General features: G+C 22.6%; 9 protein-coding genes across 9 annotated transcripts; 6 read left to right on the top strand and 3 right to left on the bottom strand.

Moving 5' to 3' along the window:
• Window positions 1-720: 720 nt before the first annotated feature.
• Window positions 721-3765, bottom strand: SRAE_1000212100 (Hypothetical protein; the record flags this gene model as incomplete). Its single annotated transcript, XM_024649160.1, has 4 exons — window positions 721-1090; window positions 1157-1288; window positions 3579-3671; window positions 3731-3765. The coding sequence occupies 4 exons, from the start codon at window positions 3763-3765 to the stop codon at window positions 721-723; spliced, it is 630 nt and encodes a 209-aa protein (XP_024503065.1).
• A 3606-nt stretch (window positions 3766-7371) lies between these two features.
• Window positions 7372-8103, top strand: SRAE_1000212000 (Akirin; the record flags this gene model as incomplete). Its single annotated transcript, XM_024649159.1, has 2 exons — window positions 7372-7551; window positions 7597-8103. The coding sequence occupies 2 exons, from the start codon at window positions 7372-7374 to the stop codon at window positions 8101-8103; spliced, it is 687 nt and encodes a 228-aa protein (XP_024503064.1).
• Window positions 8104-8459: 356 nt separating this feature from the next.
• SRAE_1000211900 (Diphthine--ammonia ligase) lies at window positions 8460-9266 on the top strand (the record flags this gene model as incomplete). Its single annotated transcript, XM_024649158.1, has 1 exon — window positions 8460-9266. The coding sequence occupies one exon, from the start codon at window positions 8460-8462 to the stop codon at window positions 9264-9266; it is 807 nt and encodes a 268-aa protein (XP_024503063.1).
• Window positions 9267-9426: 160 nt separating this feature from the next.
• Window positions 9427-10520, bottom strand: SRAE_1000211800 (Zinc finger, C2H2 domain and Zinc finger C2H2-type/integrase DNA-binding domain and Zinc finger, C2H2-like domain-containing protein; the record flags this gene model as incomplete). Its single annotated transcript, XM_024649157.1, has 2 exons — window positions 9427-10082; window positions 10124-10520. The coding sequence occupies 2 exons, from the start codon at window positions 10518-10520 to the stop codon at window positions 9427-9429; spliced, it is 1053 nt and encodes a 350-aa protein (XP_024503062.1).
• A 2591-nt stretch (window positions 10521-13111) lies between these two features.
• SRAE_1000211700 (60S ribosomal protein L17) lies at window positions 13112-13654 on the top strand (the record flags this gene model as incomplete). The annotated part of the gene is made up of 1 exon (XM_024649156.1): window positions 13112-13654. One exon carries the CDS (start codon window positions 13112-13114, stop codon window positions 13652-13654), a length of 543 nt encoding a protein of 180 aa, XP_024503061.1.
• A 633-nt stretch (window positions 13655-14287) lies between these two features.
• On the top strand, window positions 14288-15459 carry SRAE_1000211600 (Cyclin, N-terminal domain and Cyclin-like domain-containing protein; the record flags this gene model as incomplete). Its single annotated transcript, XM_024649155.1, has 3 exons — window positions 14288-14344; window positions 14392-15009; window positions 15052-15459. The coding sequence occupies 3 exons, from the start codon at window positions 14288-14290 to the stop codon at window positions 15457-15459; spliced, it is 1083 nt and encodes a 360-aa protein (XP_024503060.1).
• Window positions 15460-15648: 189 nt separating this feature from the next.
• On the bottom strand, window positions 15649-16737 carry SRAE_1000211500 (60S ribosomal protein L4; the record flags this gene model as incomplete). The annotated part of the gene is made up of 2 exons (XM_024649154.1): window positions 15649-16514; window positions 16566-16737. The coding sequence occupies 2 exons, from the start codon at window positions 16735-16737 to the stop codon at window positions 15649-15651; spliced, it is 1038 nt and encodes a 345-aa protein (XP_024503059.1).
• A 3364-nt stretch (window positions 16738-20101) lies between these two features.
• On the top strand, window positions 20102-21973 carry SRAE_1000211400 (Goosecoid; the record flags this gene model as incomplete). The annotated part of the gene is made up of 2 exons (XM_024649153.1): window positions 20102-20333; window positions 21471-21973. The coding sequence occupies 2 exons, from the start codon at window positions 20102-20104 to the stop codon at window positions 21971-21973; spliced, it is 735 nt and encodes a 244-aa protein (XP_024503058.1).
• A 2268-nt stretch (window positions 21974-24241) lies between these two features.
• SRAE_1000211300 (Protein Peter pan) lies at window positions 24242-25470 on the top strand (the record flags this gene model as incomplete). The annotated part of the gene is made up of 2 exons (XM_024649151.1): window positions 24242-24268; window positions 24322-25470. 2 exons carry the CDS (start codon window positions 24242-24244, stop codon window positions 25468-25470), a joined length of 1176 nt encoding a protein of 391 aa, XP_024503057.1.
• Window positions 25471-25567: the final 97 nt, after the last annotated feature.

Genomic DNA, 25567 nt, shown 5'->3' with positions numbered 1-25567 from the left:
TCTAAAAAAGATCCGAAATTATTAGAAAATTACATTAGTAAAATGATAAATAAAATAAAAGATCCTTAATACCAGTTAGAAAAATAAAGTTAAAAAAAAGTAATAGTAAACTTAAACTAATTGTACTAATAGAAATATTATAATACTCCTTTTGTAATGTTAAATTATAATATTATTGTGTTAAATGCCATTCCATTTTTGGTATATAATTTTATAAAAATTTTCTTATTTATATATAAATACATGACATATATATTTTACTTCTTTTTTTTTACGATATCATTTATATAATTTATTCATTCTTCCGCAATAAATCTTATATGATTAATTTTCTATTAACAGAAAAAAAAAGTGTAGAAAAAATTAAAGATAATTTTTATTAAGCCAAGCATAAATTGTTGAACAAGAAAAAAAAAATATAAAAAGAAATTGTCAAAAAAAAAAATCTCTAAATTATTATTTAGTAAAAAAAGCCTGTTGATAAACAGTTCTAATAATAAATAAGCTAAATTCAAGGATTAAAATAACATCATTGACAATGTGTGTAAGAAAAGCACAACAATATTTTCAATTTTCGTAATAGTAGTAGTAGTAATTTTTATAATTAGTATCTCTCCTTTAACTTTCTAGTCCCGTTTCAGTCAAAGGTGAAAATTTATAGGAAAGATTTATAAAATTAGTTAGTCTGTTTATTTTTTTTGTTTGTAGAAAGATTTCGGTTTATTGCAAAGTACAACAACATTTTGATTTTTTTTCTAAATGTATTAGTTCTACTTTGCTTGGAGGTGGTAAATCAACAACATCCTCTGTATCTGAAATTTCTTTTCTTGGTGCAAGGGAAATATTTGTATTTGATGTTGTCTGGTGATGATCACCAATTGAATTAGCCTGTAGTTCATTTTTTTTACTTTCTTTTAATAATGCTTCCTCCTCTTCTGGTACTTTAGATTTTTTAGATGGTGTTGATGTAGGTGAAATAGTTGGAGATTTTGGATAAGGTTTAGTTTTATATTGTTCAACAATTGGATCTACTTCGTGGTATAATTGATCTTGCGGCCTAAATGGATTTTCAGTTTCAGAAGCCATTTTTCTAAAAAAAAAAAAAATAAAAATTTAAATATTAAATTATATATTATTAATATTTTTATATACTTACTTTGCAAGAGATGGAAGTGGTGGTGAATGTGGAATAAAAGTAGGTTCTTCTATTAGAGTAGGTGGAGAAATTGGTCTAGGAAATTCAGATTCTTCAGTCGTTACAGTAACTTTTGATGGTGGAGCATCACTGCTAAAATAAAAAAAATTAGCTGGTTTTATATGAGGATATATAATTAAAGATGCGTGTCATTTGTAGTAAAACACAAATTATAAGGTTTGTTTGCTTTTTCTTTTTCTATTCATTGAATCCCTTCAAACCATATGGTGAAATAACAGAAAATAACAAAACATAGTGGACATTTGTCTCTTCGTTAAAATCTTTATATTTTCTATGTTAGAGGGCATGAAAGATAAAGCTAACTAAATTTAATATACAAGCTAATACATTGATAGTTACACAGAGGACAAAATGTTTATAATATCTAGATAACTACTATATGATAAATACTAACTCCTAGACATTATAAATACATAAATTTTGGATAATTAAATATCTATGTTCTCTAGAAAACATAATGTCCAGATTTTGTTTATTTTTGAAAAATTATATATTTTTTTGTACTATAAAGTGTCTGGGATTTTTTTTGATAATAAGTATATAAAAAAAAGTAAAATTTAATAGTAAAAATAAAATAAACTTTACTAATACATATTAATAGATTAATAATAATTATTATTAATTAAAAATAAATTGTATTATTATAATGATAAAACAAAAATAAATATTTCTAAATACTAATAAAAATGAATAAGAAATTGAGGATAAAATAAAATTAATTGATATATGTTATATAAAAATATTATAATATGTCTTTTGTAAATTTAAATAAATAATATTATTATATATATAATGCCATCTCATTTTATGTATACTTTAAATTTATTATTTATCTTGATATTCGATTTATGGATACTTTATATTCTTTGTATAAATGTTTATATCTCTAGCATATGAATATAGTTAGAGTAACCAATGGCTAATAGAGTAAATAATTGTTCTAAATTAACAAAAATGCTTTCAGGAATAATATAGTGATATACTAAATGAAGTCATTTAGACTAATGATTATTTACAATATATTAAAGAATAAAAACTAACAAATTTATAAAATATATACAAATTTCATTAAGATAAGAAAAAAATATCTATAAAAATAAAGGGAAAAAAAAAACTGAAAAAACATTTATATATATATATTTTTTTTTATTATAAAATAACATAAAAATTTTTGTATTATAAATGTGTATAAATATATAATGCTGTAAATATATATAGTTGTGTAATACTTATATTTCTCATCATATATAACACTCCTTTGTACTCTATTACTACTATTTGTTTAGAGGACAAAACATGTGGGAATTTAAATTGTATTTAATATAAATTTCTTTCTATAGTCAATAATTGGTAAGAATAAAAGAATGTTTAAGTTTTAAAAAACTATCAACATATAACAAGCTGTCAATTATAAATATTCACTTTTATTGTATAAAAAAGTGAAATAAAATTTCTATTTTAATATATATAAATATTTATGGGGTTGGTAATATAGTTTTAATTTGAATTATCATTTTTCTAGAAAAAAAAAAAACTAACAAAAGATAGTTTATTATAATATGAAAAATTATAACAAAATATGACTCACAAGAAATTTATTATTATAAACATTTTATTTTTTTTTTATGAATAAAAAATAAAATATAAGCATATATAACTTTTTCTTTTTTTTATAGTTATTTTTAATAAATAATTAAGTTTTTAAAAAAAAGTTATCATAAGTAATGAAAATATAATATTTAAATTTTTTTTTTATAATTTATATAAAAAATTAGTATTATTTTAATATTTAATAGAATAAATTGTATTATTATTATAAATAAAATAAAAATATTGAATAGTTAATAAAAATGAACAATATGTGATAGAATGTGTTAGTGAGTGTGAACTAAAACTAACTTTAATATAAAAATACTATAGACATATCTTTTTTTTTTTTGTAAGGTCAAATATCATAATTATTAAGTTTAATGCCATTTTTATATTATTTTTTTTGTATATATTATTATATATTTTATGTTTTATTCATTTAAATATTTCAATATATGGATAGTTTATACTCTATGATATATAAAATTAGTTACTAAATTATATATATATATATATATATATATTTATATTTAAAAGTAAGTAGTAGTTTTAACTTTTATGATAATAATTAAGATAAATTTTTAAAAGATAAAGTTATCCATTCAATCAAATTTTAGATGTTTTACTCATCAATAAAAGTATATAAGAAATTTGAGAAGAAATAATTTTTGTTATAAAATTAGAATTAAGAATAGAGTAGAAAAAAAAAAATTTGTAAAAGTAAACTAAGATATATATTAAATATCAAAAATGTATATAAAAATATGCATACCTAGTAAACGCTGTTTTTGTAAAAGTAGATTCTTCAATAGGAATTTCATCATATATTATCATTTTCACTTGTTCTTCCCCTCCAAAGGATACTCTAAAAATATTAATAAAAATTTATCCTATGATATTTTTTGAAAATAAAAAATTTCTTACCTCTTTGAGTGTTCCTCACCAGTTGTATTAGTCATTTTAATCAAATTAATAATAAAATTTTGAAGGGGATTATTAATTGATAAATCAAAGTAAAAACTAAAATTATCAATTTATTTATAAGAAACAGAATTATAAAATAAAATATATTTCTTTTAAAAAAAAAAAATTGTGTGTAATAAAAGAAGAGCACTTTAAGATTCTATACAATTAACAGCTTTAATCTGGATATATATTGTTCTTATTAAATTTTATGTTAAATGTGCATCTGAAAAATAAATTGTTAGAGGGGAATTGAAATAGTAAATATTATAGTTTTATGTTACGAGATCAAAGTTGTATGTTTATTAAAATATAGAGTATATGATTTAAAGAACCAACAATATATATGCTTGATGAAGATTAAGAATTTATAAATAATTCAATAACTACAAATTTTGATGATAGTAAAGTTAAATGGAGTTTTAGAAGATATGAGTAGGACTCACATATATATATATATATATGATTGCCCTCAATTTTTATGCATGCGCAAAAAGATGCAGGCTTATGTTGGTAGGCTTGATACGTTATGTCTCAACTGTTTTATTATAATGTACTGACTCTTATCAGTACATAAACTATCCATATCATTTATTACAATTATATAAATAATAATAAAATCACTTTCATATTATTGTACTTTTTAATTTAAAAATTTTCTAAACTAGTTAATTTTCAAATATATATATATTTATAAAAGTATCTTTACAAAAATTTTTGATTTAAATATTTTTGTACTAATGAAATTTTTAGAGAACAAATTTTTATTATTTTATATGTTTGAGAAAATGAAAATTGCGTGAGTATAATTTTTAGTAAAATGGTAGAGAAATATCAAGGTGTAGAAGCAACTAGTCTTTACATAATAAATTATTTGAATCGAAATATTGCATTAAGAGAGATACAGAAAGATATACACACAAACTAACACATGAATATTAAAAGATAGAAATATAATGTGTTAAAGGTAATATTAATAAGTATAACTCAAAATCAGTACAATAATTTAGAAATAAAATTTTTGGAGGATATTTGAATAGTTAAAATATTATCACTTGCGCAAAAATTATTATTTAAAGAGGTATGGAATAATTTTAAATATATCTATACATTTAATGTTATATAAAAAGTTCATCAAGTTGAATGTCTTTCAATGTAACTAGTTTTTCTTTTTATAAAATATACATATATCATACTATTATTAATAGGCATGGAGAACGGTAATGTCGAGAATTTATATAGTGCAAAATAGTTTAAAAAGATAGGTTAAGAAGAGTGTGGTAGATATATATGTATATATATATATAAATATATATCATTACAAATATCTTTTTCTAAAAGAAATAAAATATAATTTGATTAAATATTAATCTTATTAATTAATTGTTTTAAAATAAAAAGAGAATAATATAGTTGATAATTAATTAAAAGATCAATACATATATATATATATATATATATAATAAAAATATTTTATATGTAAATGTATATTACTAGAATTGAAGATGATTAAAATATCTTAGTCATATAACTGATAAAGTAAAAAATTTAACTACATACGGATGTTAAATTTATAAAGTATAATGACACTAACATTGATAGGAACACTTTTGATTTTCTTAAGCCAATAGAACAGATATGATAATAATGTGTAAGGATAAATATTTATTTCAATGTTAAAATAAATGAAAATTAAAATAGCACAAAACTAAAGTATAGATGAGTTGATAAGAGAAGTTAAATAATATTCAATGCCTAAAGCGAAGGGTTTAGCGACAGCCGAGAGTTATATATGCCCTCGCTCAAGCTTCCTTTTTGCCTCTTAAGTAACCCATTTTCTTGTCAATGCTAACAATAACTATTTGTCCTGTTACCCCTAAAGACATATATAGAGAAAATATAAAAATGACAAATAACATTATTTTGCTTTAAATATTGGTATTTATTATAAAGCTAAAATAGCATTAAAAATTTTGTCAATATTTTTTTCTTAAAATATACATTTTAATTATAGACTTAAAAGTTTTTTTTTTTTTAATATTTATTTACATATTAAAAAACAAGGAAACATGAAAGAAAACTATTTAAAACTATAAGTTATACTTTTCATAACAATTGTAATTTTGCATAAAATAAGACTATGGACAAAGAAATAACAATAAAAATTAAATAAATTTTAATATATTATTTTATTAGAAATAAATAAGAATTGATATTATTTTATTCTTTTTGTATAATCAAATATTTTATTTAAAACTTAAATTCATTGATTTTATTAATATGAAATTCGAGAATTATAAAAAAAAATCAAAAAAAAGTAGTATCTTAAGAATATCTTTTTACAACATATGCTAATTGATAAAAACATTTTCATAAAAAAATTTATTATTCTAAAAATGAAAATATAGATTCTTTTTTAATTATAATTGTCAAGATACTTTAAAAGTTAAGATATTAGCATTTTATACATTATTTTAAGAGTACTTTTGATGTACAACTTTTTAAAAACATTTTCAGTTTCATTGTAAACAAAAAAAAAATAACCGTCAAAATATATTTTTTACTTGTCAATTTCATTAAAAAAAATAAATTCAATTGTAAAAAAAAAATTATTCTTATACGCTACATATTAGCACAACAACATTTGTAACAACCATCCTGTTATTTGATAAAACACATCCATAAAAATGTTTACAACGAAACACTTTGTCAATATAACAAAATATTTAGAAAAAAAAAAAAAAAAGTTGGAATATGATATGAATATTATTAAAAAAAAACAACGATTAACAAACTACAACAGTTATTATAATGAACATTGACAATGTTTGAAAATATCTATTCCAATTAAATTTCCAGATTTACTTCTTCATTTTTAAGTAATTTTAAAATGATATTACACAGCTTATTTACACAAAGAGTATGAGCCAAAAAAATTTGAAATATGTCGTAAAAAAAATCGTTATTATTAAAGTTTTAATATTACAACGAATGTCTTGAAATGGTCCTACAACGAAATTCCCGCCTGACTAATGGTGAAATGTTTTAGTATTGACTATCTGAGCATACAAGTTTACTGATGTGCATTTTACATCAGACAGCATTCGATATACAATATTTTAAAGTTTTTTTTAATCTCATTTTAGAATATTTTAAAATCATTCCTTTTATTTTTTTTAATTATTTTGAGTTATTAAGTAATTTAAACTACTAAAATTAGATTTTTTTTTTTTGCATATATTAGTTAATAACTATTATTTATTTTTTTACATGTTGTGTCTCAACTAGAATTGGTTATTTAAAAATTTTAATAAAATCTAGAAATTTGCTTACATTAGGTCACTATATAAGTCTTTACTATTCGATTATACGTTATTAATTTAATTTTTTTTTCCATAGTATTTTGGACAAATATAACTAATTGATTAGTTAACATTACTGCTTTCTAAAAAGCCTGACGTGTCCTTGAGACACAACAAATCTTATATTGATCTTGAATAGTCTTTATATACGTATTTCTTACATCAGTTAAAGATTTGCCGTTGTCATAACTTTTTATCGCCATACTAATATTATTCATTATATTTGCTCAGAATACCAGTATGACTTGCGGACTTGCTTTAAAGCGCCCACATGATTATGAGGCTTATCTTAGTCCTGACAATACTATCGAAGCAAAACGTTCTCGTGGATCTGCTTATTGCTCACCATTTAGACCTCAACTGGGTACCCTTGCTGCTAGTCTTCCTATGAATAGTACACTTAATCTTCTCAAGGATAATGTAAGTTTTGAATATATAATAATATGTATAATTAAATATTTTTAGGAAACAAAAGATAATTCAATATTTGCTGGAATTGAAAGATCCTGTAGATTAACAGATCAACAAATAAGTCGCTTTCTAAATACTGAGATAACAGCACTGAATAAAAGGAAAAGACTTATTGCAAAAAGGAAGGATAAGAATGCAGAGGATTCACAGTGTGAGATATCAAATAATAGTTCTGTTAAAGCAGTATCAGCTTACACGAGATTTAGAGAAGCCGGGTCTCCAAGCTCAGGTAGTGACTCAGACAGTGACTCATTGCTTATTGGAGGTAAAAGAAAGTGCAATAGAAAAGGTGATACACAAAATGAACAATTGTACACTTATGAAGAAATGTTTAGTATCATCAATCGCCTTTTGAAACAACAAGAAATAAATCTCCGCTCTGAATATGAAGTAACAATAAGAAAGAAATTGGAGGAACAGCATGAGCAGTATTGTCAATTTGCTGAAGAACAATTTCAAAGGAACAACAAGAACGATCATAGCTATTCTTATTTTTCATAGCTAAATTGACAAGTAATGTTAGATTTTTATGGATAAGTAAATTTAAATATTGGTTGCTATGAATTAAGTGTGGTTTATATGGTGTCTTTTCAATTCAGGAATGTATATTGGTATATCTATCTTTCGTGCTATAAAAATCGACTACACATTCAGGGGTATCTATGTCGATAATTTCTTGAACCTGATGATATCTTTTCTTTTGCTATTTCTGTAAATTCGTCACCTCTTAAAAATAATTTTATTTTAATTTTTATAATTCAAATGTGTTACACATTTTTAACAATATAGATAGTAATAAACAACCTCTTTTCATTATTGTTTTTATTAAACTTTTGGTTATACCCATAAATATAGTAATGTGTCAGAGAAAATTTTACATACTCCCTTTAGGTTTAAAAATGAAAGTTGTTGGTCTCGTTAGTGGTGGAAAAGATTCTATATACAATTTAATGAAATGTGTTGAAAATAAACATGAAATTGTTTGTCTTGCTAATTTATATCCACCAACATCAGGAAATCATGAAATCGATTCTCATATGTTTCAGTCTGTTGGAGCAGAGGCAATTCAATACATTGGTGAAGCAATGAATAGTATTCCTTTGTTTAGAAAAGTTATTACAGGGAAGCCTGTTTCAAAAGAATTAGAGTACGAACCAAATGATCAGGATGAAGTTGAAGATTTGTATCTTCTTATGCAAGCTGTTGTAACACATTATCCTGATATTGAAGCAATATCGGTGGGTGCCATCAAAAGTACTTACCAAAAGAATCGTGTTGAAAATGTATGTAAAAGAATGGGACTTAAAATGTTAGCTTATTTATGGGATAGGGATCAAACAGAATTACTAGATGACATGATTCAAGATGGTGTTGAAGCAATAATTATTAAAGTGGCTGCATGTGGTTTAACAACGAAATTTTTAGGACAAACACTAAAAGAATCTCGTGATCAACTTCTTCAACTTAAACAAAAATTTGATATTAATGTATGTGGTGAAGGTGGTGAGTATGAAACTTTTGTTATTGACTGCCCTTTATTTAAAAAACGTATTAATATCAATACATGTGAAGCAGTTCTTCATACACCACCAGATGAAACAGTTTCTTATCTTGTTTTACATACATTAGAATGTATACCCAAAGGGGAGCCTGAAACATCATAAATTATCAAATTTTTGTTAATTATTTGTCTTTTTTATGTTTTGTTTGTTATGTTTGGTAAATAACATGAAATAATGTGTATATACATATGTGTCATTAATTATAATTAAAAAAAAACATATTATTAAGAGTGAAAGATTTAAATTTAGAGGCATTTTTATTTTAGTTTGTTCTAGGATATTCTGTTGAATAATCCCAAGATTCTTCTGTATGATACACCGATTGAGGATATGAAGGCATCATTTCATGATAAATTGGTTCTACAGTTTGGTACATTTGAGTGGGAATTATAGTTGTAGATTCTATATTCCCACTTACACTATCTACAGACTCATAGATAATAACGGGATCCACACATGATATAGTTTCAGATGGATCTGTAACTACTATTTGAGTGGGATAAGTAATATGATGTTCATAAGGGGGTGGCTCAGGTATTTGTAAATCAAATGCTGAATTTTCTGATTGTTTTATGATTTGATGATTTGTTTTACTAGGTGAAATTTTTTCAATTGTTTTTAATATTCCTTTCTTATCAATAACTTGTTTCTGAGGATGTGATCGTTTAATATGTCTTTTAAGTAATTGATTAGTATGAAAAGCTTGGGAACATCCAGGATAACTACATGAAAATGGATTAGTATTATTATGTGTCCGTAAATGAAGTGTTAACGCTCCTTTTGTAAAATAAGCTTTTCTACATACTTCACAAATAAATTCAGATGGTTGTGCATTATCATGTATAGCATAATGCTGTGTTAATTGATGTCTAGTTTTAAAGGAACTATTACATATACGACAGGCATATGGCCGTTCGCCTAAACTAGTCATTTTAATTTAAGATCATTTTAATTATTACCTGTGTGAATTCTTTCATGCCGCCGAACATCAGCGGGTCTGGTAAATTTCTTCTCACAAAAACCACATCCATGTTTTCTTTCATTTTTAATAATTCTTTTACTTACAGTTCCTTCTTTTATTGTTGGAGTTGTACTTGAAACTTCAGAAATTGGTTCTAGAAGAACATCATTTTTAGATGACGTCGGCCATTCTTGTATATGTTCAGTATATAAATGATGTAACATAGATTGAGATCCATTACAATATACATCACAGAACAAACATTTTACAGTTTGTTTATGAGTATCATCATCAAAGCGTAGTGATTCTTCAAAATGAGCTATTAGATACTCAATTGAATAAAAAATGTTGTTACAAGAAGGACACAAAAATTCTTCCTCAGGAGGAAGTGACATTTTTATGTTCCTATCTCTGAAACAAAAATATATCTTTTATTAATCTATGTTATAAAGGTGATTAAACAATGTTCCAATCGCGCAGACACACAGTACGTCATTTTACCCGAAACAGTTTGATTATCTATAGATGTCTTATAGCGAAAAAAAGTTTTATATAAAGTTGATACAGTTAATGATGTCAATGAATTTATTTGAAAAACATAAGTAATAACGTATATATGTAACAAGTATAATTGTATATTATTTTCGATAAACTAGTCACAATATTTCTAAATTTAAAAATATTATAATTTTTCTAGAAATATAACAATTAATATAAATATAAAAATATATTTTTTTTTTACTTTATTTCATTAACATAATAAAATATTATAATATTAATTATACTTGTTATAATATTTTAAGAATATTTACTTAAAATTTGTCTTATTTAAATCGATTTAATTCAATTGAAAATTAATTATAACAATTATCGGTACCTTTACTGTATCATATTTAGGTAGCTCAAATATGTTTTACAATTTTATTTTATTAAAAATAATACTTAATTATCAAATTTACATTGTAAGGTCTTAGTAGATAATATATATTTTATTTTTAAAAAAGAAAGAAAGAATTTCAATAATAATGAGATATTTTTTAAACATATAAAAGAACTTTAATAAAAGATATACATAAGAATATTTTCATAAACACACCAGAAGAAAAGACATAACAAGAATTAAATTTTTATTATAATAAATAATAACTATGTAGTTTGTTTTGTTAATATAGGTAAAAAATAAATTTAATTTTAATCTAATGTAAAAAAATGCATAAAAGGTATTTTGATTTTTTTTTAAATAAAAGGCGCCTATTTGTATTTCAAAATTTTTGTAACAATTTTTCAATTTTATTTCTTCTTACCCAAATTTTTTTTTAATTCTTAATCTTCAAAAATAACTTTATGTAGAAAAGATGGAAATTCCAAAAAAGTACGACATTTTTTTTGAATATGTTTAATAAAAATTTTAGATTTTTTTATAAAACAAATTGATGTTTATTCAATATATTAGTTGTTGGTGTTTTAAAAATTTTTGACATTTAAAAATATTTTCCTTTTGACAAAATAAAATTCATCCTATAAAAAAAACTACTATCTTGTACAAATAAAATAATTTCTATAGTTAAGTTTATTATTTTAAAATTAGAAAAATTAAAGAATTAAAAAAAAAGATAGAAACATTTTATATAGCAACGAAATTTCTTTAATTAGCTATATCGTTTCAATTAATTAAGAATTTTTAATATTAAAAAGAAAAGAAAATATTGATTATTAATAGTATATGATGCCAATATAATAAAATAAAAATAGTTAACTTTTATAAATTAATTAAAATTTTTATTAAAATAATTACTTGCCCAAAATAAATATTTTATATAATAATTTCTTGTTATTTTAATAGTATATTGAAAAAAACATAAACCAGATAGATATTGTAACAATTTATACATATATGTTTTTTAATAAAAAGTGACAATATGTACTGAAAAATTGTATATTAAATATTTGTGTTTGACCAAATAAAATTTTTTTTTTGTAAAAATGATTGATATGGTAAAGTGCTATAAATTAGAAAAATATAGTTTGATGTTTTATATAATATCTTAATAAATAATCTCACTTTATTTGCCATATTATTTTAAAAATTCAATAAAATTGCTTTAAAAAATACTTATTTAAATCTATTTTTAATAAAAAATATTTGTTAAATATTTAATTCAAATTGTTTGTTTAAAAAAAATTCATTTCAAATATAAAAGTAAACAAAAAAAAAATTAAAATAGAAAACAAAAAATAAATAAAAATTTAATAACAATCGTTAAATTAGTTCAAAATTAATTTATTTTAAAAGTAACAAATAAAAAAATATTATTAAAGGCAACCACCAAAAAATAGAGAATAAAAAGTTTATAAATATTAGTAATTAAATTTAAAAAGAAAAAATTTTCTGATTAAAACCAAATTTTTACAGCAAAAGATTTCAAATTTACTTTCTTTTAGTGGCTTAACAACTTTGTGAAAATACAGAATCATAAAAAAAGGTAAAAAAAAAATTTATTTAATGAATAACATAAAATGAAAACATTAGTTTTTATTCAAAACCTGCACTTTTTATATAAATATAAAATGTTAAATTGTAAAAATTTATTAAATTCAGTTATGTACTACTTAAGTAAGTGATTAAGAAATAATTACTTTATTTTTACTTAAAAAAAACTTCTGACATTCAAGAAAAACATCTTTTCTTTATAAGACCGCTGCTCTCTCAACTTTAGACATATTTTTCAAATCTGACTCTCGCAAAGAAAAATGGTAGACAGGGAAATATTAAATACTGTGGAAATGAAACCGCAAATTTTCTCAGAAAATTTGCGCTTTTAATCATTTTGTTTCATCCTTGGTAAAATACTTATTTAAAAATTATTTTATTTTTACATTTTTGTCTTCATGTTCTTAAAGTAGTTTATTTTTTTTTTAATTTTTGATTATACTTTTGGTTAATTACTTTATATATATTATTTTTATTCTAGGGTAATTATTCAAAATGACTAAAGTCCACTATTGTGCTCATCCAGAAAATAACACCAAATCAGCTAAGGCTCGTGGATCAGATCTTCGTGTTCATTTCAAAAACACTCATGAGACAGCTCGTGCTATTGCCAAGATGCCTCTTAAACGTGCACAAACATATCTCGAGAATGTTATTAATAAGAAAGAAATAATTCCATTCCGTAGATTCAATGGTGGTGTAGGAAGAAAAGCTCAAGCTAAAGCTTTTAACACAACTCAAGGAAGATGGCCAGAAAAGTCATGTCAATTCATCCTTCAACTTTTAAAGAATGCTGAAAGCAATGCTGAATGCAAAGGACTTGATGCCGAACGTCTTGTTATCGAACACATTGTTGTCCAAAGAGCAGCTAAAATGCGTAGACGTACCTATCGTGCTCATGGACGTATTAATCCTTTCATGTGCTCTCCATGCCATGTTGAAGTTATTATCTCTGAACAACCAGAAACCGTTTCCAAACCAGCTGTTCCTTCTGAGAAGTCAAAGAAATCAAAAAAGACAAAGCAAGTTACTGCTTAATTTAAGACACTGTGTTTTTACTGTTTTTGTTGGTTCATATAAATTTTGTTATCTAAAATTGTTTTAACTTCAATATTCTTTTTGAATTTTTGTTTTGAGTTTTTGATTACTCCACTGTTTTTTTTTTCATTATTCTCAGAACATTACGTAGATAGATGTTAAACTATACGATCATAAATTTTAGCTGATGAATGTCATAATATTCTAAGAAATTTTTACTTTTGATGCCATTCATGTAATATTTGAAGTAATAAAAATTTTCTATCTTTCAAAATTTGAATATCTTTAAAGATAGTGTTGTATTAATTTTATGCTATTAAAATAAATATATCCCTTTTTGTTCAAATTTTATAATTATGAAGAAATTTTTAAATAATTATTTGTGACATAAATAATTTTCAAAGCAAAAAAAAAACTTTCAAACATAAATTTTAGTAAAAACAAAAGTAATCCAATGGTAAAATTTGTTTTTTTTTTTAGAATTTTAAAATAATACAACATAATATTCATATTTAAAAAATAATTTAAATTTTATATTTATTATATTAAAAGAATGTGGCGAAATTTTTAAATTACTACCCAACATAAAGAAGTTTCCCATAAATTTTTATTATTTTTGTGAATTAAATTAGTATGGGTATTAACAAGATTATGAAATTAAAAAGAAAAAAACTGGATTGTTCCAATAATGTAAGTGAACACGTAAGAATAAAAAATATTAATTATATTTTTTTTAGAAAAATTTGAATAAACGTATTAACAAAACCGATTTTATTAAAAAACAAAAATTTAAAGAAAAGTCAAAATATCAAAAATGCTTTTTATTAAATATTAAAGAAAAGTTATCTATAAAGTCTTTTTTAATAAAACATGTAAATAGTTTTTTAACTTCAACAAAAGATAATGATGTACTTCAGAAATCAACAATGAATGTTAGTGATGATATTTCATTTTCATCAAATAAAAATAAATTTATTTCTTATCAAATGGATTATATATATGTAGAGTTGATTAATGAAGAAACATATAATGTTGAATATATGTTTAATCACATAGAAGACAAAAAAACTTTATTACACCAAATACAGCTATATGAAAATATGGTTATATATTTGATGCATATACATTTCTCTTATCCAACAATTAGCATCAAAACTGTACTTCTGGCTATATCATTAGTTAAGGATGTATTTAGAAGTAGAATAATTAGTTCAAATGATGCAACGATAGTCGGAGTAACGTGTTGCTTTATAGCTTCAAAATTTGAAGATGTATTGGCATTAACACTCAATAATTGCATGAGATTTAGTAATGAAGAGTTTTCTAAACAAGATGTTTGTGAAGTTGAACTACAGGTAAGATATATTAATTTATTTATTAAATTATATAATTTTAAGATATTGACTATAATAGGATTTCGTATTACCAGATCACATTCAATAGAAATAGCCAGAACACTCCTTAATATACAACATACTAAGAATTCCATAAAGCAAATATGTGATATAATTTGTATTTGTTGTACTCTTAGTTCTACCATTTCATCAGAAAAACCCTCATCAATTGCTTCATGTGCTATTTTAATGAGTCACAAGATAGAAAATGAAGAGCCAGATCCTGAGTTACTTAAATGGCTATCATATATATCAAAAAATGAAGATCGTGCTTTAATTTCAATAATTAGTGAGCACATGAAAACTACTGTGGCAAATTTATATCAAAAATACTATTGCTTTAGAAATTTAATTAATCAAGTTGCCAATAATGAAATATTTGAATTTATAATTAAATCAATTAATTGTTAATATTATGTAAAAATAACTACCATAACACTAATGTCATTTTCATATATAACACTAAAATAAAATAATAATTTCACTTAATATATATATATATATATAAATAATAATTATAAAACAAGTTTTATTCAACAACGAAAGGTTCAAAGAAATAACAAAACGAGGCCACCCCAACATGCTTTTTTCGTTAAAAAATTAAGCGCTCTTTGTAGCAGCAGCTTTGTTAAGTTTCTTTTGGATCTTAGCATATGGGTTAAGCTTGTTCATAGCAGCGGCATTCTTAAGTGGATTTCTCTTGATTCCAGTCTTAGCGAGAGTAATCTTCTTATGCTTATGAGCTTTAACAACTGCTTCAGATGTAATAATATGTGTGAAGTCTGTAACAGTCATTTTTGGTTGTGGAAGAGCAAATCCTTTTTTGGAAGATGCAACGGTTTCATTACCATAAATTGCATCAAGAGTTTGGAAAGCAGCTTCTGACCAAATGATAAGACGTCCAACATGACCACCTGGAGCTAATTTAAGAATGTTAAGTTTGTTAACATTAACAAGAGAAACTCCTGGAATATTACGGAAAGCACGAACGACTCCACCATCATTTTTGTAAATAATAACTGGTCCACATTTTTGTTTTGTCTTACGATCACGCATTTTTCCTTTTCCAGCGCGAGTTGATTTTGAAGAATAGACACGTTCAATGTCTCCCCAAACTCCAAGAGATTTCAAAATTTCAACAGCCTCTTTGGTCTTTGTAAGTGATTCAATTTTTGAAGAAACAACAAGTGGAACTTCATTAATTTTCTCAATAGTGTGTCCACGTGCTTGAACAAGAGCAGGCATACCAGAAGCAGCAATAGCTGAAGCAATAGCGTATCTTTTTTGAGCAACATTAACTTTACGGTGCCATCTGCGATAAACCTTTAATGGAGCAAACATGTGTCCTCCACGGCACATGTTACCGAAAGCTCCTTGTCCGGATCTGTGAGTACCACCACCACGTACTCTTGGAATACGGGCAACAGCACGTCCAGTTCCCCATGATTCAGCAGAAGTTTGATGTCCTTAAGTAAAAACATATGTAAAAAAAATAGTTAAATTAAAAGTATACATACCAGCTTTGGTTGAAACTGCATGAGCTTGTCTTTTATTCTTACGAACTTGGTCGTGAATAAAACTAACTAAATCTGGTCTGATTGGAGTTAAGAAAACTGTTGGCAATTTAACTTGTGTGCCAGTGGCATTGTTCTTTTCGTCATAAACGGTGACTAAAGGTCTTGTAGACATTTTTGAACCCTAAAAATTAAAAAAAACTATAAATTTCTTTATTTAATAATTGAAAAAAATAACATATAGTAAACAATAAATAGAAAAAGTGTAGAAAATTACTTTATTGGAATTTTTTTATGCAAAAACAAGGAAAAATTTCGTTCTTCTTCTTAACATAATAGCATTATCCCACAAGAACATCTCACAACGATTTGGAGAAAAAAGAACCAAGTTTAAAAATATATAGACAAGAAAACCTGCACATCATGTAAGTTAAATACGGTCCGGCCTATGATGTAAATAATTTTTTACCCCATTTTTATATTTTTTTAATGTTTAAAATGTAATTTTTTTTACTATGATGGAAGATCATAAAGATAAAACAGATTTATGAAAATAAATGGGAAAAAATTCATATTTAAATAAAAATATATAAATATTTTTTAAAAAAAGTAAGTAAATAATGGCCTATTTATTAATAAATATTTTGAAAAGTGAATTTGTATTAAAGTAATTATTAATAATATGTAAATTTTTTTTTAAAATTAATTTGAACTAAATTTGCTAATGACGTATAATGTCTTTAAAAAGAACTTTTTAATTGAATTTAACTTTTGAAAAAATATTTTTTTATAAATCAATTTTCTGTGCTCCATTAATTAAGACACAATTTATTACAATCAAAAAAGCTGTTCTCAAGTTGGAAAATTTTGTAAAAATTATTTTATGCGGAAAACGACTAGATAAAAGTGTTTTTAAATATATTAAAATATATAAAAGTGAAAATATTATAACGCATTGAGAGCAATTTTGTATAATTTTATATTTTTTACAAATTAATATAATTATTGTCTTAATTTAATTTTTCAATTTTAATAAACATTTAAATGTACAAATTTATTATTCCTAAGCAAACAGTTTTTTTTTATTGTTTATAAATTTAATAAATTTTAATAAAAAAAAATGAAAATGAAATATATCACAAAACTGTCAATAAAATTTTTGCTTTGATTACATATTTTTAAAAGAATATCTATTTTTTTTAAAATACATTTTAAATTACTCAAATATACTTCATTAATAATTAATAAATTTTACCAAAAAAAAAAAACAATATTTAAAAACAAAATAATTTTAAAAATTAATTTTGTAGTAAACTGAAAGATTTGACTTTTAAAATACAAAGTGTGATTATTTTGTTTTGATCATATCAAATGACTAAGTCTGTTTCAAAATTTTTACAACTTCTTAGTATATTTTTAATTTTTTTTAAAAAGAAATGATTAGACATTATAAAAGATATTATCTTAAATTTTGTTGTTTATTTTCAGATATAATAGTATGATAGATCAACACTACTGTTCGTAATTGTTGTTTCACTGCCCTTCATTATTTAAGATATACTGGTCACTTGTTTTTGTTGATTTTGTGAATTTCATATCTACATTATTAATATATATAAATAATCTTTTTAATTCTACATTTTAAAGTTTGTAATTTTATTGACATATAAATTACATGATCATATATTTTTATTAAAAAATTTTATTTCAATTATATTTTTAATAATTTTAAATAATCTTTATAAATATAATATATGAAGCTGATTATAAAGTTTTTTTTTAAGCTTTTAATGTAAAATAAAAATTAACATGAAATCTTAGATTATTATTTTCCCCATAAAACTATATAATTTATTTTAAGAACATATTTAAAAAAAAATTATATAGATGGTTATTGAACATGTTTAAAATTAATTATATGATTAATGAACTAAAAGTTAATGAATAAGGTAATATAAAAATTAATTGGAACGGCAAATTAAGGTATTCAAAAATATTATAATAAAAATAAATTAAAAATTGCTGTTAAATAATAATTAAACAATATATAATAAATTTATCATAATATTTTTGTGAACAAATAATTAAAAAAAGAAAAGATATACAAATGTATGTATTTAAAAGATTTGAAGATTATAAAACTCAATCACTAATAAATGTATTTTTATAAAGAATTATCTACTTGTGGTGAGAAAAATTAGTTATAAAATAGTAATTTTAAGATTAAAAAAATAAAATAAATAAATTATAATAAAATAATTTATATGTATTATTAAAATCTACTTATTAGTATTTTAAAGATTATATATGTTATATTTGGCTTTATAATTTTCATTTGTGAGAAAAAATTGTTTAGTGAACTTTTTTAATAATGCTGTAGTTATTTTTTCCTTTAAATTTAACAAATATTTCTTTTTTAAATTTGTAGGCATGTAAATATTTAACTGTAAAATAAGTTTTTAATGCCATTAAATGTAATTATACTCCTACCTCTATTTACTGTGACAGGGAGGGCGTAAATATATTGCTTAATTCAATAGATGTTCCAATATTTGTGTAATAAAAACATATTAAGTAGTCTAAAATTTCAAAGTAACTATCATTAATTTACAGATATATAAGATATCACTAATTATCTTATAATATATATATTTATTACTATTGTTATTTAATAAAATATTTATCCATTAATTTTGTAAAATATTTTAAAATTAATCATAATTTTTTCATATATAATCAAATTCATTTTAACTTTTGTATATTATAAAAGTAATATTAATCTAATTGAACATTTCAACTTTGTAATTCAATTATATTAGACTTGTTCAGTATTTAAATTTAAAAATATTAAGTTGTTATTCTTATTTTAAATTTTATTTGCGTACTTATTTATATTTACAATATTAATTAGTAATATTGTTGATTTGAATATTTATTACTAAAAAATATTACAAAAAAAACTTTAATTTTTATTGATATTTAACACATTGATTTTATACTAAAATACAATATAATTTATCTTAAATTTAAAGAATCTTTTTAACACAAAATAAAATTGTATTTATGAAAATACTTATCATATTTTTATTTAACTTTTTTTTTTGTTATAATTTGACAAATTTAAATAGATTTAAGATACTTTTATTTCATTAATTCCTATACATAATTTCTCATTTTCATTATTTACACTTTTATGAAAATGATAGTCTTTCAATTGAATTAAGAATTATAGATTAAAGAGGTGTGGCTTAAGCTGGTATAACCAATAAAAATGTAGGCGTGGTATTTGTTTTGATAAAACAATCGAATAACCGTAATTGAAAAGATATTGAAGTTAATTTAAAAGTCATTTGGAAATATGCTAAAATAATTGATGACAAATTTAGAAAAAGTTGGAGTTACAAGATTTCCATTTATTAATATTTTTATTCATTTTAATTTTAGATTTGTTTTATTAAACACCTACTGATTACTGTTTATTATAACATTATATATATTGATATTTACTCCCTATATTCTACACTTATAAAACAATTGAAATGTCAAACTTTTCTATTGACAATATTCTTTCTGCTAGACTTCCTGGATCGTTTCACTTTCCAAATACAGGAACCGCAAATACAAATTCATCTATTCAATTAAATCCTACACTTAGTGCTGTAGGTGCTACAACAACACCAATTCCATTTATTGGACCGGCATTTGATCTTTTAGGAATTGGTAATCCATACGCATGGATGCAAGCAACTTCCTCTCAAATACCTTTTTTCGGTAAGTTTTTTTTTTTTTTAACAATATTATACTACTATTACATAATATAAAAACATTATATAAAGTGTTGTTTCAATTAATAATAGTTTGTTAAAAAGCCGCAAAATGTGGTTTTTTTTACGTAATAAAACAATTAGTAAATAACTAGCATATGCTGTTATCTATCCTTTTTAAAATTATAAGTTAAAAAAAAAAATTGTAAGCTGAACTATTAATTTAAATGACAAAATTACATAACCTTGTAATTAGTTAATAGCAATTAATTTCTTTCATGAACTAACACATGAATATAGTTATTTTGATATGATGATCATCATTTAAAGGTCTAGTAGTTTTATTTTCCACTTCAATAACCTCCTAAATTATTACCTTATCGCATTATGATCACTAACTATCTTGGGAAGATAAAAACGTATCTACATATGAAAGTGTTATTTTTGCTCAATTAATTAATAAAAAAAAAGCCTTGAGTTAGAATTAATTTGTTTATTTTCATTAAACTTACTTCCTATATAAAAAGATACATTTCTACAAATCAAAAAAAAAAAAGTAGTTAAATACATTTATATATAATTTTTCTCAGATACAGTAATATAAAAAAGAAAAAAAGTTTTTATTTTTAAGTTAATATAATTTAAGAGTATGTATTAAGATTTCATGAGTATATAATAATTATAATATTTAAGTTTTTTTACCAATAAAATTCTATGGTTAATCTGACGCAATCAGGTCCTCTATATATTTTGATGAAGTTTAGGGCATCTGATGTCAATAAGAAGGAAGATTTAATATTTGTTTAAGTGCTAGACTAACTACTGTTTTACACCTTATATACATTGAGAAGCTAATTCGTAAACATTAACAATAGATTGTACTTCTTAAGAAGTTAGCTTCTATTGTTGAAAGCAAATGCAAATAAAATAAAGAAGTATGATCGCGTGCCTAGTTCTCATTCTTGTAGATACAACATTAATCCATTAAACAAGAAAAAATTTAGTGTCATAAAGATAGATAATGTGAAAAGTAAGAAGATATATAAATAAATAAGTTATTTAAATATTTTATATACACAAAAATGATAAAAAAAAATTTAATTATTAAAAATAAAAATAATAATTTTTTTTAACTTTTTTGTAGCTTTTCCTGCACCACCATATATGAATAATTTAATTGCTAATAATGGAAGTCAATTATTACAAAGTTTAAATAATAAAAGAAAAAGAAGACATAGAACTATTTTTTCAGAAGATCAATTAGCAATTTTAGAATCAACTTTTGCTTCTACACATTATCCAGATGTAATTTTAAGAGAAAAATTAGCTATTCAATGTGATTTGAAGGAGGAGCGTGTTGAAGTATGGTTTAAAAATAGAAGAGCTAAAGAAAGAAAACAAAAAAAAGATTCAACAGGTGGAAGAGATTCTAAAGATGAGAAAACATCAGGTTCTGATGAATCTGATGTTGAGTTATCAGAAAATGAGGATCAAATACCATTAAAACAAAAAAAAGGATCTGAAACTTGTAAAGTTAATATTGTTGAAAATGTGTTAAGGGATCATCAACATGATGGATTAACTATTACATTAAAAAATAATGGTGGAGAACAACAAGTAACAAAAATTGAAATGAAGAAAGAATAAAAATAATATTCTTAATTTATAAGTATAATATTTTTCAATACCATTGTATCATCTATCCGCTGTATCACCAGCCCTATTCATATTTACGGTGTACGATAGCTTTTCATTTCCGGATTTTTATTATAGTTTTAATCCCAAAAATTATATAAAATGTTTTAAAAAAAATTTTTCTTTTTTTTATTATTACATAACAAATAATTTTGTTAAATTTTTTTATATAATATTAAATTATAAAAATATAATAGTAAAATCAAGTTTTAAGGTATTAATTTTATTTATATATTGTTTTCACTCTAAATTATGATATTTAAACTTCAATAGATAACATTTTCTTAACATTATAAATAAATTTTATTACAATCTTTTCTTTACAATTATATTGAAAGTATACCGTATCGTAGATGTAATATTTTAAGATTATCACAATACAAAAGAGTGAAGAAATTTAATATTTATTTATAAATTTGCTTAAAGTTTAAGGCTATAAAGTATACTTTTGATATTGTTATCTGATAATCTGGATGCTAAGTTTATTGACAATGGACACCTTTTCAAGAGCTATTAATATAACTTTAAAATGTAAGATGAGGTTTATTGTATTATGTATAAGATATTTAATACAAACAATGATATGGTATTTAAAATAATTTTTTTTTTATTAATGATATTTCAATACAATTAAAATGAAAAATAAATTTATCAAAACAAATTTAATAAATATTTTTATCTTTATATATAAAATTATTAATTTAATTTATATTCAGAAGATTAATTTATATTTATATATATATATATATATAATTTGTAAGATATTTAGTATAGTAGTTATATTCCTAATCAGATAAATATGCCTACCTGATTAATAACGCTTCACAAATAATGTAAAGTAGAGATCAAAATAAGTAATGACAGATTATTGTGAAAATTTTCTTTCATGTTGGCACAATCCTGTCTCCATGTTTTAATATCGTCATCTTTTAATTATTTACACTTCATTAATTATTTTTTAATATTATTTCTTATAATATTATCTTTCATCAAAAAATTGATGATAAAGGTCAAAAAAAAGATGATTCCTAATCATCACCTGTCTTTTAAAATATATCCTAAGCTTAAACTTTATATTTAATATAAAGTTACTTAATAGACGATTAATTGATGATATACTTAACTTAATAAATAATTAGCTTAAGTAATGTAGTAAGTTGATTCACAAATACAATATGTTGTTCAGGTGTCAAGAGTCAAATAAAGTACCTATAAACTGTTTATTAGCAAACATATGGACAATGTTTACAAACCTAAAATTTTAAGATTCTTCTAATCATCATCTATTGTTTTCTTTTATATTATATTGTTCCTAATAACATTATTAACTTTTTTATTTAACTTTTTAAGTATCTAACATACAACTTATCACTTTTGTTATAATACCTTTTAACAATACACATGTTATTTTCTAAAAATTTTAATTATTCTATCTATAATAAAAATAACCATATAATAGGAAAACAATTGTGAGAAATTAATCTATATATATATTATTTATATTAAACAATTATAAATAATAAATAATAAATTTTTTTTCTCACATTTTTTAATAATATTAAAAGATATATTTTAAAAATTCACTTTTTCACAATATATCATATTGTCATTCTTCTTTTTTAATATATTATTTTTAAAATTAATCTAAATGTAATATGATCTGGTTACTTTTTTTAACAAATAATATTTTTTATCAAACTCGTCCTAAAACTGCAACATTATTACTTAATAATAAATACTGTAGTTTTTGAAGGAAATTAATACTTAATATAAAATAGTTGAAGGATAAGGGAGATTTTCATTTTATTTAAAGAAAATTGTTGATGTTTATTTGGAAAAGGTAAATATATACGGTAGTAAATTCTTTTACTATTCTAATTATATTAAATAGATTATCGTTATCAAAATTTTAAAATAGTGACTTTGATATTTGCTTCAATGATAATTAAATTATTGAATATTTCATTCTAATTTATATAAAAATAATTTTTTTTTCTTTTGAATACTTTTAAGGGATTAAAAGAATAACAGTTTAATCACTATAATGTTGGATAAACAAAATTAAATCATCTTAAAAAAACATAAATAAATATCACCGTACAGTTTTATATTTTTTTTAAAAGATTAATATACTTTTTACCACCGCAACTCTTGAAACGATAGTTTGTATACAATATTCAAAGTTAATTTTTAATTGTACCATTTGTATCTTTTTAAAGAATGGCACGTCGTCATAAGAGAGGAAAGGTAGGTTATAATTTTTTTAAATATTTTCTAATTAAATAACATTTTATTTTTAGTCCAAATCAGCCAAACTTGCCAGGCTTGGTCAACTTGGAATTTTAAAACATGGAAAGCATATTTTAGAAAAACAAAACAAAGCTGTAAAAAAACAGCAAATATTAGTTGCTAAAGAAGCTATAGAAAAGGAACAAGCAAAAATGCCCCATTCTTTTGTTATATATAATGGAAGTGTAGGAAAGTATGTTCGTATGCTTATGATGGATATAAGAAAAGTTTTGGAACCCTTTACAGCATCACAACTTAAAGTTCAAAAAAGAAATAATGTTAAAGATTTTATTGTAAATGGTGCTATTCTTGGATTAAGTCATATGATAGTACTAACAAAAAGTGATTCATCAGTAAATATGAGACTTCTAAAAACTCCTCAGGGTCCAACGCTTCAATTTAAAGTTAATTCTTACACATTATTTAGAGATGTAATTGCTGCAAGTAAAAGACCTGTTGTATATGAGAAATTAATGTCTTCCTGTCCACTTCTTATAATGAATGGATTTGCTGATAGTCACAAGAAAGAATTAAAATTAGTTGAAAGTGTCTTACAAAATATGTTTCCAGAATTAAGGCCAGATAAAGTTTTATTAAGAAATGTTAGACGTTGTGTTCTTTTTAATTATGATGAAGAGAGTGATACAATTTCAATGAGACATTATGCTATTAAAGTTGTTCCAACTGACATTTCTAAATCAACTAAAAAAATAATTAAAGATAAAGTTCCTGATTTGTCAAAATATAAAGATATTAGTGAATTTTTTTTAAATCCAGGACATTTATCAGAGAGTGAATTTGAGGGTGAACAAAATGAAGTTGAGCTGGCTGAAGATTTACCTGGAAAAGGGTGTTTAAAAGGAATGAAAAGTAATGTTCGTATGATTGAAATTGGACCTAGACTTGATTTAACATTGACTAAAATTTTGGAGGGTATAGATGAAGGAGAAGTTTTGTATAATAGATATGTTACTAAGAGTGCAGAGGAAGTTAAGAAACTTCGAAGTATAGCTCCTACTCTTAAATCTAGAAGAAAGAAACGTGAAAGAATAGTTAATGTTCGTGTTGTTAGGAGGCTTAAAAATGCACAAAAATTAAAGGCAGAATCTGAATCTCAACAAGAACATGAATATGAACAAGAAGAGTATGATTTGCCTTAATTTTGTTGTAAAATATTTTTTAAATCCAAAAAGATGTAATTTTTTTTTATTGTAATTTTTAATTGTTATTGTTGTTGTTAATTTAAATAAATTTTAT

The sequence above is a fragment of the Strongyloides ratti genome, assembly GCF_001040885.1.
Source record: "Strongyloides ratti genome assembly S_ratti_ED321, chromosome : 1".
NCBI classification, from domain to species: Eukaryota; Metazoa; Nematoda; class Chromadorea; order Rhabditida; family Strongyloididae; genus Strongyloides; species Strongyloides ratti.
This window is presented reverse-complemented; position numbering and strand designations above follow the sequence as displayed.